The sequence below is a fragment of the Neofelis nebulosa genome, chromosome 10, assembly GCF_028018385.1.
Source record: "Neofelis nebulosa isolate mNeoNeb1 chromosome 10, mNeoNeb1.pri, whole genome shotgun sequence".
NCBI classification, from domain to species: domain Eukaryota; kingdom Metazoa; phylum Chordata; class Mammalia; order Carnivora; family Felidae; genus Neofelis; species Neofelis nebulosa.
In genome coordinates, this window is record NC_080791.1 from 74,973,578 (window position 1) to 74,989,713 (window position 16,136).

At 50.9% G+C, this 16,136-nt stretch overlaps 1 protein-coding gene across 2 annotated transcripts in view; it reads left to right on the top strand.

The window, feature by feature from the left end:
* Positions 1-2,088: 2,088 nt before the first annotated feature.
* NAV2 (neuron navigator 2) overlaps positions 2,089-16,136 on the top strand; it is a 741,392-nt gene continuing 727,344 nt past the window's right edge. Inside the window, exons 1-2 of one of the 2 annotated variants that reach the window (XM_058688453.1) lie at positions 2,089-2,184; positions 7,287-7,941. In XM_058688453.1, the coding sequence (XP_058544436.1) occupies positions 7,867-7,941 (75 nt within the window). In that variant the 5' untranslated portion in view covers positions 2,089-2,184; positions 7,287-7,866. Of the gene's footprint in view, positions 2,185-7,224; positions 7,942-16,136 lie in introns of those variants that run through there. The other variant, XM_058688452.1, reaches the window with a different exon arrangement.

Below are 16,136 nucleotides of genomic sequence, written 5' to 3' on the forward strand. Positions count from 1 at the left end.
CCTCGGTGACCTCGGTCTTTCCTCATCAGACTTTGACTAACTCGATTAGTTAGTCATTAGGGAGGGTACTTTGCTTTACTTAGTCTACTGATTTAAATGTCGATCACCTCTGAAAACCTCTAAAAATGACCTCCACCAGCAACATCTAGACTGGTATTTGACCAAAAGCTGGGTACCGCAGCCTAGCTGAGTTGACACACAAAACTAACCCTCACAGGGCAAACTGGATCTTTTGGTAAAAGCCCTCCTCTGCAAGGTGCATTATTGCTTACAAAGCATTCATGGTCACATCCGATCCTCAGAACATCTCTGTCAGGAGGAATATAGCTTCTCTGTTTCATACATGTGGAAATTTAGGTGCAGGGAGAAGAACGTGTATCTGACAAATGACAGAGAGGGGATCCCAGCCTAAGCCGTTTGATTTACTTCTGTGTTCTCGTAACTATATCACACTCCCTACAACCGGGCACATGATGTCACTCACTACCATTCCCCTGCTGGTCTTCCTTGCGTGGCCTCACAGAGACTTGCAGGAATTGGCTAAGAAAATGGTTTTCAGTTTTCATTTTTCAATTCTCCCATCCAAGCACTCACCAGGCCTGACCCCGCTTAGCTTCTGAGATGAGATGAGATCGGGCGTGTTGAGGGTGGGACGGCCGCAGACCATTTTCCAGTTCTAAGTGTGGTGCTCTGGGGCACGACCCAGGTGTGTAATGTGTGTGTACACGTTTGAGTGAGCGTGAGCACAGGTGGCCTCCCACCCCTGCTGCGATTCCCTCACGGCGGCCATCTCACAGCTGGGCCCTCTGCTCCCAGCATAGGGAGGCTCCAGCACCTTTCCTGCCACCAGACCTGGGGAGTGGTAGTTGGAGCTGAGGGGTGTGTGTGCCTCATCAGTCCCTCCTGTTCTGATGGCAGATGGCACGCCTACTTTCTGAGCTGGGATCACCTCCCACAGCTCACCCAGGGGACCAGCAGTAGAACTGGCCTTCCGTTTTGGCCTCTGTCCCAAGCTCCTGTTTTGGTGAGCTGGTGGACAGACCCTGTGTGGCTTAGTAGCGTCTGTGGGCTCTGGAAAGGGCGGGCCACCCTCTTATCAGGACCAACAAGACTCCTTGCCTTCTCACCTTGGACCCTGCACCTGATGGAGCAAGCTTTGACTGGAGAATGAAATAGGAGGGACCCTAGCACCTCTCCTTGTACTCTATGTTTTGGAGCCCGGCCTCGTTTTAGGAGATGAGAGATTTTTTTTTTTTTTTTCCCCAGTTCGAATCTTATTTGCAAATAGTGCTGGGATCCTGAGATTCCTCCTCTCCAGGGACTTACATACTCGACCACCTCATGAAAAAGAAGTGGACAGACACAGCTGAGCACAAACCTCTCTGATTTCACAGTGGCCCTGAGGGAAGACGGAAGATGAATGAAGACGTTTCTGAAGAAGGCTCACTGGGGGGTAGGATGCACTGCCTTCTAGTTTCTGAAGTCCTGACTGTTTGCTGGGCAGGAAGCCTCGTTCTGCGTGTCCAAGAGAACAGAAATGGACCTTGGCATGGAGGCAGGCTTCAGGTCCGTGCTGGCAAGAACTTGTCCCCCCAGTCAGAGCTCTACAAGAAGAACGAAGCATTGCATGGGAGATTGTGAGCCCTCTCACCACGCAGCCGCTCCCCCTGCCCCCCAGAGGTGTTCATAGGCTGGACAGCTCCCCGTAGGGAAGCTGCCCCCAGGATTTCTGGATTTAGTGGAAGACTGACCTAGGTGACCTCACACATCGCCTCAGGTTCTCCAGCGATGCAGGTCTTCCTTAAAGTGTCAGGTTCAGGAGAAGAAGGACACCAGTAGGCAGGACCGGATGATTCTCTCTACCCAGCCCTCCTCAACTCCCTCCGGGCCCACCTTCTGAGTAGCAGCAGCTCCAGGGAGGCCCCTGCCTCTCTCTTCGGTCCCCTAGCCTGGGAAAGGGCTCGGGACCCTGCAAGGGGACCGGGATGGCGAGGTCGCCCATTGGCTGCGCGGCGCCATGTGAACGTTGTTGGTTGGTTGGCGGGAGGGAGGAGGAGGCGGTTTCCCGGGTAACGGAGGGGAAGGAGCGGCGGCAGCGGCGGCGGCCCCGGCTGAGGAGCGCTGGCCGGAGCGCGGTGCGAGACCGGCTGGAGGCTGCGGCTCCGCGAAGCCGCGTGGGCGCAGGTAGGAGCTCGCCGCGCCGCCTCCCAGGGCAGGGCTGGGCCGGGCTGCCCCGCGCCACGAGCGGCCGGGGGAAAGTTTGCAGTGCGACGGGACGAGCAGGGAGGAGAGGACTTGGGGATGCCCTGTGCTGGGCTCCGGGGCCGGGCAGGGCGGGGACTGCCGGTGGGGAGTGGGCTGGCCCCGCACCGACCCGCGCAGGGGCCACACCTCCGCTCGGGGACCCTGGCGGAGGGTCGGGGCCTCCTCAGCCGGCGCGGCCGCAGCACAGAGACCCCGCGGGCGGGCGCTCAGCCACCCGCGCACGCCGACGGCCGGCGGGCCCTTGTTCAGAAACGTGCTGGGAAAGTGTTCCCCGGCAGATGCGGGCTGGGGCGCGCGGCGCCGGGCTGCGAGGCGGTGCTGGAGCTCCGCGGCGCACTTTCCCCGCCTCGGCGGCGCGGCACACGCCCCCAGCCGGAGTGGGTGTGCGTCCCTCCGGGTGTGCGTGCCCGAGGCTGGGTGGATCTCCGTGTGCGTGTTCCCGTGTTTCCGGGTGTCTGGTGTCTGCGTGCCTCTGTGCGTTCCCCTCTGCTTGACTGTATCTCTGGGTGTATCCTCACGTCTGGGTCCCTCTGCTTGCTGTTGGCGTGGGTGTCTGTGAACGCCCTCTCCGAGTGCTTGTGTCTGATTATCTCTGCCGCTCCTTCTGTCGGCATGTCTGTGTATTTTCGGTTTTTGTGTGCGTGTGTTTCCTCTCTGTATGCTTGTCTTGTGTACCTATGAGTGTGTGGGTGTGTGCGCGCGCGTGTTTTCTGTCTGTGCCTCCGTTTTCTAGCCACCTCGCTCTGGTACCTGTTTGCGTGTGACCCTCTCTGGGTGGGTGTGCTTCCTGGTGTGTGATCTCAGCTTCTGTAGGTATCTGGGTGTGTGTGTGTGTGCCTCTAAGTCTACGTGTGTGTATGTCTGGATCTCTGTGAGTGTCTACTACGCCTGTGTCCGTGTGTGTCTGAGTCTCTTCCCTGTGTCCATATCCGTGTGTGTGTGTGTGTGTGTGTGTGTGTGTGTGTGTGTGTGTGTGTAGGTGGATCCGAGCCGGGGGCAGCGAGGCCGGGCCTCTCCTTTCCCTGGCGTTCTCTCTCCCACGCTGGGGGTAGCCGCAGGCCGAGGGGCGAGGGCACGGGCGGGGAGGGGGCGCCCGAGCGCCGGGAGCCGCGGCGCCTCCCGGGTGTGCGCTCCGCTGAGCCGGCTCCTTTCTTGCGGGCAAAGGGACCCCGGTGGCGGCAGAGGCAGCCCGCGCGGCCCAGCTGGGGCCCTAGTGACTTATTTTTGTGTGTGATCCTTTCTTTTCTTCAGGGAAGAGGCGGGAGCACGCTCCGCTCGCTTGCCGGGCGCAAATAAAGGCGGGGGTTGGTGGCTGGGTCAGCCCTCCTCGCCGGCTTAGCAGTAGCGGCCGGCTCGGCCGACTCCCTTCGGGAGAGAAAAACAAAAAAGAAAAAAACAAACAAACAAACAAAAAAACCCACCCAAATTAAAAACCCAGCCTGGAAACCACCCTGGTTCCTTGGCTGTCTTTCTTACATCTTATGTAACTTATTTATTGATTGATTAATGAAAGGCTAGGTTTCCAAGAAGCTCCTCGTTTCCCCTATTGGCACTGAAGACTAATTAAAAATGCTGTGTTGGTGATGAGTGTTAATTAGACCATTGGAAAGACGGATGCACCCTTGTTTCAGAAACTGAACTACAGTTATAAGATGAAACAGGTCAGGCTTCCCTTTCTCACCACCACGGAAAACCCCCCTCCCCCAACATTTAATCCAGGTTTAAAACCAGTTTTCCCAGTCTCCAGCCACCTGGGAGAGGGAGGTTTGGTGGGGCTAGAGAGGGAGAGAGAGGCGAGAAAGCCAAGGGGGCTTTGCCCAGTTTTAAAAACTCTGGAGAATTTAAGAAGGATGTTTTAGGAAACCATATAAAATGGGCTCACAATTCTAACGCAGAGGCGGAAGGAAGGAAGGAGTGCCTTCTACCTGGGCGGGCCTGGCCTGTGGCTTGTCTAGCACCTGGAATCCCAAATTGGCATTAATCAAGGAATAGAGTTTTATTGCAGGAAGGAACCTCAGTGGGCCTCTTGGAGGGATGCCTCTATATCTGAGAGTAGATCCTTTCCTGGACCCCCATATTTGGGACTGTACCTCCAAACAGAGTCTTAAATTTTTTTCCCCCTCAGGGATTGCCCAGAAAGCAGGAAGGATTTGAGCCGCTGTGGAATGGGAAGTTGAAGCTTTTTTGGAGACTGTGTTTGGTCCAGGCCAGAGAAAGCCCTGACAGTGTGTTCAGGATGTCTTCAATATGACTAGATTTATCTTCTGGACTTTAAGGGGGAGGCGGGGACTTGCCCTAAATATCCCATCCCCCATCTTATGGTGCAATTGGGTCCAGACTCCTCCTCCTCCTCGTTCCTCCTTCCCTTACAGCTGCTCCTGGCTGACTTATGGCACAGAGAGAAGCTAGTGACATGTTGCTGCATTTAGGGATCATTCCAGCAAATGTGTTGCTTTTTCAACAATCCATTAAGTGTTCTCTTAGTCCTACCTTTCAGGTTTTTGTTTTGTTTTGTTTTGTTTTTTTAAGTGTGTTTAAACTTTCTGAGATTTCTCTGGGCAGTGAGAAACCAGAGATTTTACATCAGGACTTGCTCCAGGGAAGCCCTCCCTCCTGAATCGGGAAACAGATTGGATACAACAGCTAGCTGACAGCAGCATCTCTGCTGTCCCCTTTCTTGGGTACCCTGTACCCTCCACCCCTCCACCACCATCCCCAGCACCAGGACAGCAATGGCCCCAGAACTGGTGGAGACTGGCTCCCAGAAAACAACAAAAGGCTCCCAGGAGGGGTTGAACACCCTCTCACTCCCCGCTGATGGGGAGGGATTTCTGTGGTGAGAACGTCTGTCCCCATGTGCACTTGGGGCGTGTGCGCCGGCTGGCCTGATGGGATGTGACAGGGTCTCACCCGGGAGAGAGAGAGCTAGGGCCGGGTGCAGAGTGAAGGAGCCCAGAGCTGTGAATGAAACAGTTCCTCTGGAGAAGCCCCTTCCAAGTAGGAGACCCTTTGGCACCTGTCTTTTTAAAAAAATTATTGTTACTTGTCACGAGGGGAGCCAGGAGCTGTAAAAAGTGTGGACTCTGGATTCAGGCTGCTTGTGAAAAGCCAAATAACAGTGATCCTGCCAAAGAGGCCCGGATATGAGCAAGGACTGTGAGGTCAGATCTGGGTTCAAATTTCAGCCCTGCAACTTACTGTGTGTCTTTAGTTAACTTACTTGACCTTCCTTATCCATTTTCTTATTTCTAACACAGAGCTAAGAACCCCTCACTGAGGCAAGAGAGCTGGCAACAAGCCCTTGATAGAGATAAACTGAATGAATGAATGTGTAAATCAGTAGACGGTGCCTGCCCTGTGGCAAGCATTCAACACATGCTAGCGGTGAACATTTCACCTGCCCTTTGTCGGCAGGTGATCCGTCTTCCCACTCTTGTGTGCGATCATCAGCCCCACTTTACAGATGAGAACACGGAGGCTCAGAGAGGTTAAGCTACTTAAGTAACTTGCTTAAGAGTTCACTTGCGGAGATTCAGACCTACATCTGTCTGAGACTCCTAGTTTGAGGTCTCGGTGTAGATTCAGAAAAGGGTACTTTTGCCGGAATGTATTTGCGTTGCGACCTGGAATGAAAAAGCACGGATCTGAGGTTTCACCTTTGCCGGGAATCCCTCAAGGGCGCTTTGGAGATAGTGATGCTGGGCAACCAGAGGGTGCCTCCTTCTCTGTGGAAGCTGAGCTGTCTCCTGGGCTAGCAGAGGGTCTCACCCGTGCTGCCTTTAATGTCAGCCGCCCTTGGCTAAAGGAGGTGCCCCTCCTCTGGACATTTCGTTCTCATCGATTCCTGCCAAATTCAGAGCATTTGTGACTTGGGAATTCACTTGCCAAAATCTGTTCTGGTGGAGTGTCTTTTGTGGTTTAGGACAAGCCTTCAACCTTTCTGCCACTTCTCTCCCCTCCCCGAGAGAAAAGCATTTCCCCTCTTCCTCCTCACGAGCCCTTTGTGGCTGAGTCTCTTGTCCCCCTTTTAACCTGCTTTGGCATTGAGCCGTGCGGAAGCCCTTTGTGATAGGGGATGGCGTCGGCCTCATTCCAAAGTAGCCACCGGTCAGGACAGCTGCAAGGGATGGTCTGAGGGCTTCTGTCTCGTGCCCACTGTGGCCGGATCTGCCCACAGCTCTCCCGGAGGCTGGCGCGGCCTGAATTGTAGAATGGCCAGCGAGTTGATTAGAAACGCTGGCAAGAAACTCATGCCTTGCAGTGAAGGGCTTTCCCCCCTTTTTTCTTTCTTCCCTGGTACTGCTGGTGCGATGTATGGGAAGAGGCATTCATGATTATGCGTTGGTGCCTCTTCATGGGAATTCTCAAATACGTTCCCACCTCTCGGATGCGCCCGAGGAAGGGCACACCCCGTGCGAAACGTGTTCCTGGGTGGGGAGGTCCCTCCCCTCTCCTCCCTCCCTGTCCCTTCAAGCTTCTGTGACGTCAGCCGGGAGGTGACTGGGTGCCTGCTCTGCCTGCAGGTTCCAAGGCAGGGAACGCAGCAGCTCGGTAGCACAGTCGCCTTTCAGCCCTCAGCTGATCGAGGCTGCTCTTTTTCGCCTCCCCAGCGACCCTGGCGTCCCGCCGGCCACACGCCGCCTCCGCAGCTGTAACCGAGGAGGAAATGGTGATGGCTTTTTGCTTCACAGACCCCTGCTTCCCTGGCTCATCCTACCTGGGTGCCTTATTCCTGTGGTGGTGATGGTGACGCACCCCCCCACCCCGGGTTTGAAAGATAACCCATTTCAGGCTCTGGTGCGCCGATTTCAAGAACAGGGTCCTCTGTGTGCCTCTCACCAGGAGGAGTGGGGGACCCCATGAGGCCCCCCGGTTGCTCGTCCATGGATGTGCTGGGGGTGCTGAGGGGCTCGGAGCAAGACCGCTGGCTATTGCTTGGTTGGGGCTCCAGATGGTGGGCAAGACAGCTCACACCTGAGTTCTTCCACGGAAGACAAATCTGTTGAACGTTGTCTCCTCAGGTATGGGTCTGACTCCATGAAGAAAGACGACAGCCCGGGAGGGGAGCAGCCTCTGTGATGAACGCTGGCAGGAACTGTGAGGGGCGGCTTTGCGAGCAGCGTCGGCGGTGATTTATGGGAGTCGGGGGCTGCCGGAGAGGGATGTGGATGCTATCAGCGCGGTGGATTAAATGCCCATTTACATCGTTACTGACATATAAATTATCGGTGCCAAGGAGACAGTGAGGGAAAGGATTTCAGGGGCAGTAATGTGGCACGTGCCCCAGGACATGGACTCGTCTTTGCCCAGATCTGTCCCCTGGGCTCTCAGGAAGCCGGTCTTGGAACTGAAGTAAAGCCCTAATTCCCAGCTCGCACCATGCCAGCCGCAGCCGCCCTCATTGCTGAGGCAGTGATGGCGAGTGAGGTCCCCGAGTGGGTTTTAAGAAGTCGGGAAGACCTTTGAAGAGGTTGCGTGCGTTTCCTCGGCTGGAGAGGGCCGTGTCCGGCCGCGTGCATGCGCCCCTTTTGCCTGGGATATTTTCCTCCTCCGTGGATTTGGAAGCCTCGCTGAAGGAGAGAGGGATTTTGTTCCTGGGAAATGGAACCGGTTTCTGAGGCCAGCCAACAGCAGAAGAGAAAGCTGGTCACCCACGGACTGGAAGATCAAAAGAGGGTGAGTGGGTAGAACTCTCGTCTCTTGGCTTGTGGTGCTGGAATTGCTAAACTCGATGCAGAGAACCCAGGTGGTGGTCAGAACCTTGTGTCCTCGTTATGCTTGCTTGTCTTTCTCGGGTGAAGCAGGGGGGGTGGGGGCTCCTGATTTGCTAGGTCCTAGTGCTGGGCTTGAAGTGCGCGAGGGGACAGAGGAAGAAGGGGGAGAAAACCGCATCTCGCCCGCAAGCCAGAAAGTCAAAGATTTATAAGCTGTTGCTCTAGGAGTTAACAAAAAGTGGTGTGCTCTCGAAGTCGAATATGAGCTTATTTGCACGGAAGCCCCCTTTGGGATTCACACACTCTTAGCACCTTTTGGAAATGGTGCTCCTGACAGCAGTGGTTTCGTTTGAGTTATGCTCTGCGTGGTCTGCTGGCTCTTGTGTTTACGGATCAAAAACATATCCTACTCCAGGCTTTGGCCCCATCTGTGAGAATGTCACAGCCATTTAAAAAGGCCTGTTGAGTGTGGGTCATTTGCTGTCATCGGTCTGAAAGCTGCAGTCACCCAGGACCCGTGTCTACCGGTTAAAGTTCAAGTTGCCTTTAAAAGCCAGACACATTCAGGAGTAGCACTGAGTGGCTGGTTGTCTCGAAAGAAAGCCAAAGCTGTGTCTCCTCACTCCCAGGGGAACTGCGAGGACCAGGCGATGGCAAGGGTTAAATGTAGCTCAAGCAGAGCCAGAGTCCGTGTTAATCTGAAAATAATTTCCGATATTTCCTTTGAAATGTTGTGGATGTCAGAAAAACTTCTGGTGATCTCTTGGTGTGGAGTGGAGTATTCCTCTCCTGTTTCCCAAAGACCATTTCTTCCTGGAGAAAAACAAGTGGAGGTGAAAATTAGCCTTACAACTTTTGCCTATAATTTAGATAGCTGTGTGTGTGTGTGTGTGTGTGTGTGTGTGTGCGCGCACGCGCGCGTGAAAAGGATTTTGGATGGGGTTTCGCTCTGACTTTCAAAGGATAAAAGTCAACGGAAACAAATTACACTTTATAAGCATAGATACTGATTCCATTCCTAAAGAAAAATACTCCATTCCTGAAACTACACTTACCATTAATGCAGGAAGAATGCCCACTATCTTAGGCGCCTAGATAAGTAAATTTGTTTTGTGGTGTTTGACTTACTCAGTGTATAACCTGCTGGGTCTGTCTGCTCCTCTTTCTGCAGGAGCTTTCTGAGAGACTGGAGGACAATCGGTAATTGTTGTGAACAGAACCTGAGATTGACTGCATTTTACGAAATGTTAGCCAAGTTTGGTATCCAGACACTTAGCGGAGGAACATTTGGGACCTCTGACACTGTAGAAAATTTTAATTGGGCTGGTACACCGAGATAATATGCAATTATGACGGCCTCTCCTTGGCTAGGTGCGGATGTCTGCGTTTCCCATCTGTGTTCTTGGCTCTGGCTGTGTTGGGTCCACATGTACTATGGAGCCTCTGCAAGTAGAGTATAACCCCAAGTGAGGCTCTGCAGCAGCTGGGGCAACATCAATTGGTCATGCTCAGCTGACATTCATTTTAACTTGAACTCTAGCCGTCATGGCGATTATTAAATTTATAATGATATATGTAAGATCCATTTTAATGACTCTCTACGCTTGAGTGAGCTCTCACTTGCGCTGGCAAAATAAGGCTTACTAGAGTATTACATTTCATCTCCTACTGAATTTTCCAGGCTGTGGTTGAAACTTTCCTGAGGAGGAATGAGATTGTTTTTCCCGAGAGGCATCGGGATCCCGTTCTGTCTTGCTCAAGTACAGTTTTGCTCGAGTACAGTGTCTGGGCTTCTAGAAATACTGCCACCGCGGCAGCTTCTGTTGGTGGCAGCGGCAGCTTCTGTTGGTGTGTGCATGTGTGTGTTTGTGGGTAAACACACACCCCATTTGCGTCAAGTGTGAAGCTAAACAAGCCTCCCGGCGTGCAGCCTGGAATGTCTTGTCCACGGAGCTGAAAGGCGACTCTGCAGCGTTTTGGCTCAGATATCTCGGGTGAGCTGAAAACTCTCTTCAGGGGGGATTGGCTCAGAATCCAACAAAGGCACAATCAAGGCATCTGCATGGGAGCTGGGAAGTCTCCACCAGCATGCTTAAGTTACCAGGCGTTCATTGGCACCTGATCCTTGTGGCATTGCTGTCAGTTTGTGTGTGTGCGTGCATGTGTGCACGTGTGTGTGCTCGTGCATGCATGTGGGTGCACGTATGTGTGCGTGCACGCATGTAAGTGTGCATGTGTGCACATATATGTGCGTGTGTGCATGTGTATGTGTGTAGGACCGTGGTGGCGAGCTAGGGGGACAAGGCAGAGGGAGGGCGATTAGCTTCAATTTTGATATATTTCCTATTGTCCTGAGCAGCAAAAGTCACTTTCTCTAGGGTTTGGTTGGTTTCATGCAACTCAATGTAGCTTGGCCCTTGTTTGGGGTTTCATGTAGATGGAGTGGCTAGTTGTGGGTTCCTCTTGGTGGTATTTGCCTGTGCTTTCTGCATAAAGAGTGCCATGAGCTGCTGACCCCAGAAAGCTGGGTTCAGATGCCAAATGTGCTGCTGCATGCTAGCTGTGCAACCCTGGGAAAGCTATTTAACCTCTCTGATGTTTAGATTCTACATTTTTAAAGAGGATGGTAGTATTTAATTGCAGGTTGTTAAGATTAAATGAAGTAAAGGTGGTAAGGAATTTGGCACTTGGTAATTATTTAAGTACTGTTCTGTATATTCTTGGGACAGTTTGCAATGCGGGAGTCTTTTTTTGTTCTTAGAGGGTTGCATGTGATTTTGTCTTAAGTCTTAAAAAAGAAAGCCTCAAGTAATACATCCTCATTACACATTCAAACATTACAGAAGAATACAGAGTGAAAATTCCTCTTCTCTCTAATTCTATCCAGCACTGACTGCTATTAACAGTTTGATATATACCACTCCTGACTATGTTAGTTTGTGTTTCTTAATAAAAATGGAATCGCATTGTACATATTTTTAAGAAACTTGCTTTTTCACTTAATATAGTGTACATCTCTGTCTGAGTCACTACATACACACCTTCCCATGCCTTTTAATTACTAAATAGAGTTCCATTGTAGGATGCGCTGATGTTTATTTGAATAATCCCTTAGAGATGTACATTTAGAATGTTTCCAGGTTTTTGTTTTTGTTCTCTGATTTTTTTTTGGTATTACAAAATTCCTTCATTCATTTTTTTCAACAAGTATTTATAATAAGTGCCTTCCATGTGCCAAACACCATCTAGGAGCTAGGGATAAACTAGATAGACAAGGTCTCTGTCCTGAAGCTTACATTTTATTTTATTTTATTTATTTATTTAAAAAAAATTTTTTTTAACGTTTATTTATTTTTGAGACGGAGAGAGACAGAGCATGAATGGGGGAGGGGCAGAGAGAGAGGGAGACACAGAATCAGAAGCAGGCTCCAGGCTCCGAGCCATCAGCCCAGAGCCCGATGCGGGGCTTGAACTCATGGACTGCGAGATCGTGACCTGAGCTGAAGTCGGACGCTTAACCGACTGAGCCACCCAGGCGCCCCGAAGCTTACATTTTAGACCAGCGCTGTCCTGTATAACTTTCTGCAGCGATGGAAATGTTCTGTTTCTGTACCATACAATGTAGTATCCCCTAGCCATAGCTGGCCACGGAGCAATGGAGATGTGGCTGGTGTGACCGAGGACCTTAATTTTAAATCTCATTTAGTTTATTTAAACTGAAATAAACACATGTGACTAGCGGCTACTGTGTCGGGGGCGTGCCTCTCCGAACAGTAAACGGCTGGCAAGTGACTACATCATTTATTTGTGGACAATGGTTTATGCTCTAAAGGAAACAAATAGGGCATAGTGGTGTAATGGGTGAGGGAGGGGTGGATTTCATATTTATAATCAGTTTTCACTTCCTTTTTAATAGAGGGGTGACTTAACGTCGGTAAAGTGCATGCTTCTTAAGTTTACAGCTCGGTGGATTTTTATACCTCTTATACATCTGTGTAGCTACCATACAGATCAAGACACAGACAATTCTTTGCTCCCAAGAGGGTGTGGCTTAGTGGAGTGGAGGGGATGCCTCCCTGAGGAAGTGCTTGTGACTGGAGACCTCACTGATAAGAAGGAGCTGGCCATGGGACAATCAGATGGCTGATTTTCGATGTGCACATGCCCACTCTCATCGTGCCACTTAGATGGGTTCCATTCAGAGCTTCCCCTCGGGTGACTCCTCTTGGCATCACTCTGGGCAGTAGGTCCCGTGCATTCCCCAGCACTTATCAAATTTAAATTTTGTGCTAAAGTCAGGAAAAATCCAGAGAGGCACAGGGCTGCAAATTGCTACGGACAGAAATTCAGTGAGGTAAGTATTGTTCAGTGTGGTAAGAACCCACTTAACTCGCATAGATGGGAGAAGTAAAATTTCCCTGACAGACACCTATTGATCAGTCAGGGGAATGACTCTTTGATTGATTTTTCTCTACTCCTCCTTAGAAGTTTGTCCTTCACAGATGGAGCTTTCCCACAGAGGATGAACACTGTAAAATAAGAATTGTTCAGGGGTTCTTAAGATACTTGATGACTGAGTGGTGACAGAGATGGTTTAGTGTGAATTCTCCTGGCTGTCAGCTTCTCAGCATGAAAGCATCCTGGAGACAGTGTTTTAAAAAATGACTTTGGAGAGGGTGAACTCGGGCTTAGTGTAATTAAAATCTCCAAGGTTGGCTGAACTGCTCTGGATTGCCAAATCCTGCCCTGCAGAGGGGAATATATTATCCTACTGCCCTATCAGGTTCTCCTCTTCGTTTTTATTAACGGCGTCCCCAACTTCCCGGTCACCTGTGGTTGCACTCAGAATCATCTTTTGCCTTTTGCCCTGCCCCTCCCCGCATCCCCCCGCCCCCCCCCCCCCCCGCCCCCAGCCAAGTTCACTACTTTTCCACACAGTCATCAGGCACACTTGCTCTTAAGCCACCATGTATCTGGCGGCTCTTTTTCCTCTTTCTGATCTCGCTACCGAGTTTCAGATTGGAGAATTCTTGCCTGGTTGGTAGCATAGTCTCCTGGCTTCTCCTGGAGAAGTCTCCATTTCTTCTTTGGTCCATCCTCCGCTCCTGGCCAGATTAGTCTTCCTGGAATCCAGCTATTATATCCTAGTTAATGATTTCCCCACCGTGTCCTCCGAAGAAGACACTCTCCTCCGCTTCTGGCACTTTATGCTGTGGCCAACTTCTGGCGTGTAATGGGTAAAAGTTTGAATCTCATTGGAGTCTTGTTGACCTCAGCTTCAAGCCTGGAGAAGTTCTGTAACCTCCCTGAGCTTTGCTCCTAGTGGTATTTACTCATAGGTTGTAAGGTGCTTAGCACCGTGCCTGGGACGTAGTAAGTAATCAGTAAGAGGGGACTGCTGTGACCGTCATAGTCACCCAGTGTCTCTTACCCAGTCCTCTTGCCAGACTCTGATTGCTGTTCTGTGAACAACCTGCCCATTTCCTCCTACTCCTGAGACTTTGCTTATGCGTTGTGGCCCCTGGACGGTGCCCCCTCGAGGCCCCTCATCCATCCTCTGTGAAGAATGGATCCTCCTCAGAGAGCCTGGGTGGCTCAGTCACTTAAGCGTCCGCCTCTTGATTTTGGCTCAGGTCATGATCTCACGGTTCAGTTTGTGGGTTCAAGCCCTGCGTCGGGCTCTCCACTGACAGCATGGAGGCTGCTTGGGATTCTCTCTCTCTCTCTCTCTGCCCATCCCTGCTCACACACTTGCTCTCTCTCAAAATAAATAGACTTAAAAAATATTAAAAAAAAAAAAGAGTGGATCCTCCCCATGTTCCTATACCTCGCTCAAGTGCTGCCAGAGTTAACAGTTCACCACATTTTCTTCGTGGCCCAGATGTTTTTCCACATGTCACACCCCTGCACCAGATTGTCGACTCACTGGAGAAGGGAACAGCCTCATCCATCTCTCCATCCCCTGGCACACAGTAGGCCCCCAAAAACATTGGTTGAACATGGTTGCTTTGAGATTCCTCTTTTCCTGTGGTCCTAAAGCTGGATCTGCTCTTTCAAAGTGGCTGGTTTAGTATGTCCACTCGTATAGAAAGAAGAGGGAGAAATTGGATTTAAGGAGATGGTTAGGAGTTCTGTGCGGTGATTGATATGTTTGATTAAAGGAGGACAGATTGGTTGGGTCTGGTGAGTGGAATAGAAGAAAGGGGTATAGTGAAGCAACGTTTTGAAGGAAGAAGCAGGAGAGTTGGGGTTCATGGCTAGACTGGTCACCAGACCGACAGAGGCAGGGCGGGGGGTGAATCTAAGATGTTGCTAAGCTTTGGCACTTCGGTGGCTGGAGGGAGCTTGGAGGGGGTTTGACATCATGACATCTTCTGATTGTTTATCTCCATAGAAGGGCTCTTGACTCGGTTTGCACCAGCAGGCTCAAGCAGGTGTCGTGTATTTTCAGACAAAGAAGGAAATCAAGACACACGTAGTTAAAGGTCATTTCCCAAGCACACATGATTAAACTCAGTGAATTTTTCAAAAAGGATTGAGAAATTAGATGAATAGGCTCAGGAGAGGGAAAGGATCCTATTGAACAATCGCTGGGTACTGCAGAGTGTAGTAGGTACCCCTTTTGTTTTCTCTCACTTAGATCTTGATGTAGATATTATTAACCCATTTTACAGATACAAAAGCTGCGATTAAGGGGCTCTCCAAGCCCCTTGACTGTAGCACCTCACTGTCATTTTTTTTTTTTTTTTAATTTTTTTTTTTCAACGTTTTTTATTTATTTCTGGGACAGAGAGAGACAGAGCATGAACGGGGGAGGGGCAGAGAGAGAGGGAGACACAGAGTCGGAAACAGGCTCCAGGCTCCGAGCCATCAGCCCAGAGCCTGACGCGGGGCTCGAACTCACGGACCGCGAGATCGTGACCTGGCTGAAGTCGGACGCTTAACCGACTGCGCCATCCAGGCGCCCCACCTCACTGTCATTTTACCTTGCCATTAGGGTTATACCTCTACACTTTTTAAAACCAGATTTTGCTTTGAAAATCGTTTCTTCCAACTTCGTTGCAGTCATACATATGTATATACATGGGTGCATACACACACGCACGCACGCGCGCACACACACACACACACACACACACACACACATATATATATTCCATAGCAGGATTGGCTTTGTGACACCATACAGGTGTTTGCTTGTTTGGGAACTATGTCCATATTATTCATCACATCAGCTCTATAAGCCACCCCACCCTCCCCAAGGTCGGTCAAAGGCTGTAATGAGGCTGAGCAGCATTAGAAGAATTCTCCTCTGCCCTAGTGATCTGAACTCTGAGGTGCTGCCAGCGTGGGCAGGGCTGTGGACACATGGATGCTCACGCATCTGGTGAGGATGCAGGGCCTGGAGCTCTTTCCAGATGAGCTGAAATGCTTAGTCTTCAGCCTGGGCTGCTGTGCCTTTGGAGCCCGAGGTAGCAGCAGTTACAAGTTGATCTGCCTCCTGACAGCTCCCTCCCGGAAGGCCTGCCTGTCTTCCTGGCATCAGTGGAGGGGGTGGTAACCAAGTGCTCCATGGATGGACACCCAAGACCTACCACAGCACATTTCACGTGTCATTGAAGAAGGATGGAAAAAGACGGTAGCCAGACATAATTCGGTTCAGTAAGTTTTGGGGCCCTATTCAGGTATAGGAGGAGAGGGGACAGCAAAGGGGTCAGGCCAACGCCCTGCCTTCATTTCAAAGGAGAGAATGTGACACAATACAAGATCAGTCTCATTCATTCATTCATTCATTCGTTCATCCATCCCACGTGTGTTATTTACTATTTATTGAGTACCTACTATATGCCAAGTCAGCCATAGCATGGAGCCCTGGAGTCATAATGATGAGCTTAGATACTGTCCCCAATCTCTTAGCACTTTCAGTGTCTTGGAGGAGTCAGTTCAACCAGCAGTGACATTTGGGATGTCTGGTTCGAAGAGGTGAGGGGAGGCTTCCTTAGTGAGAAGCAGACTGGAGGAAGGACTACATAAGCAGGTCCCATGGTGGACTGAGTTGTGTCACCCCCAAGTTCATAGGTGAAGCCCTAACCCCGCCATGTGGCTGTATTTGGAGACATGGCCTTTAAAGAGGTAATTAAGGCTAAATGAGGTCAT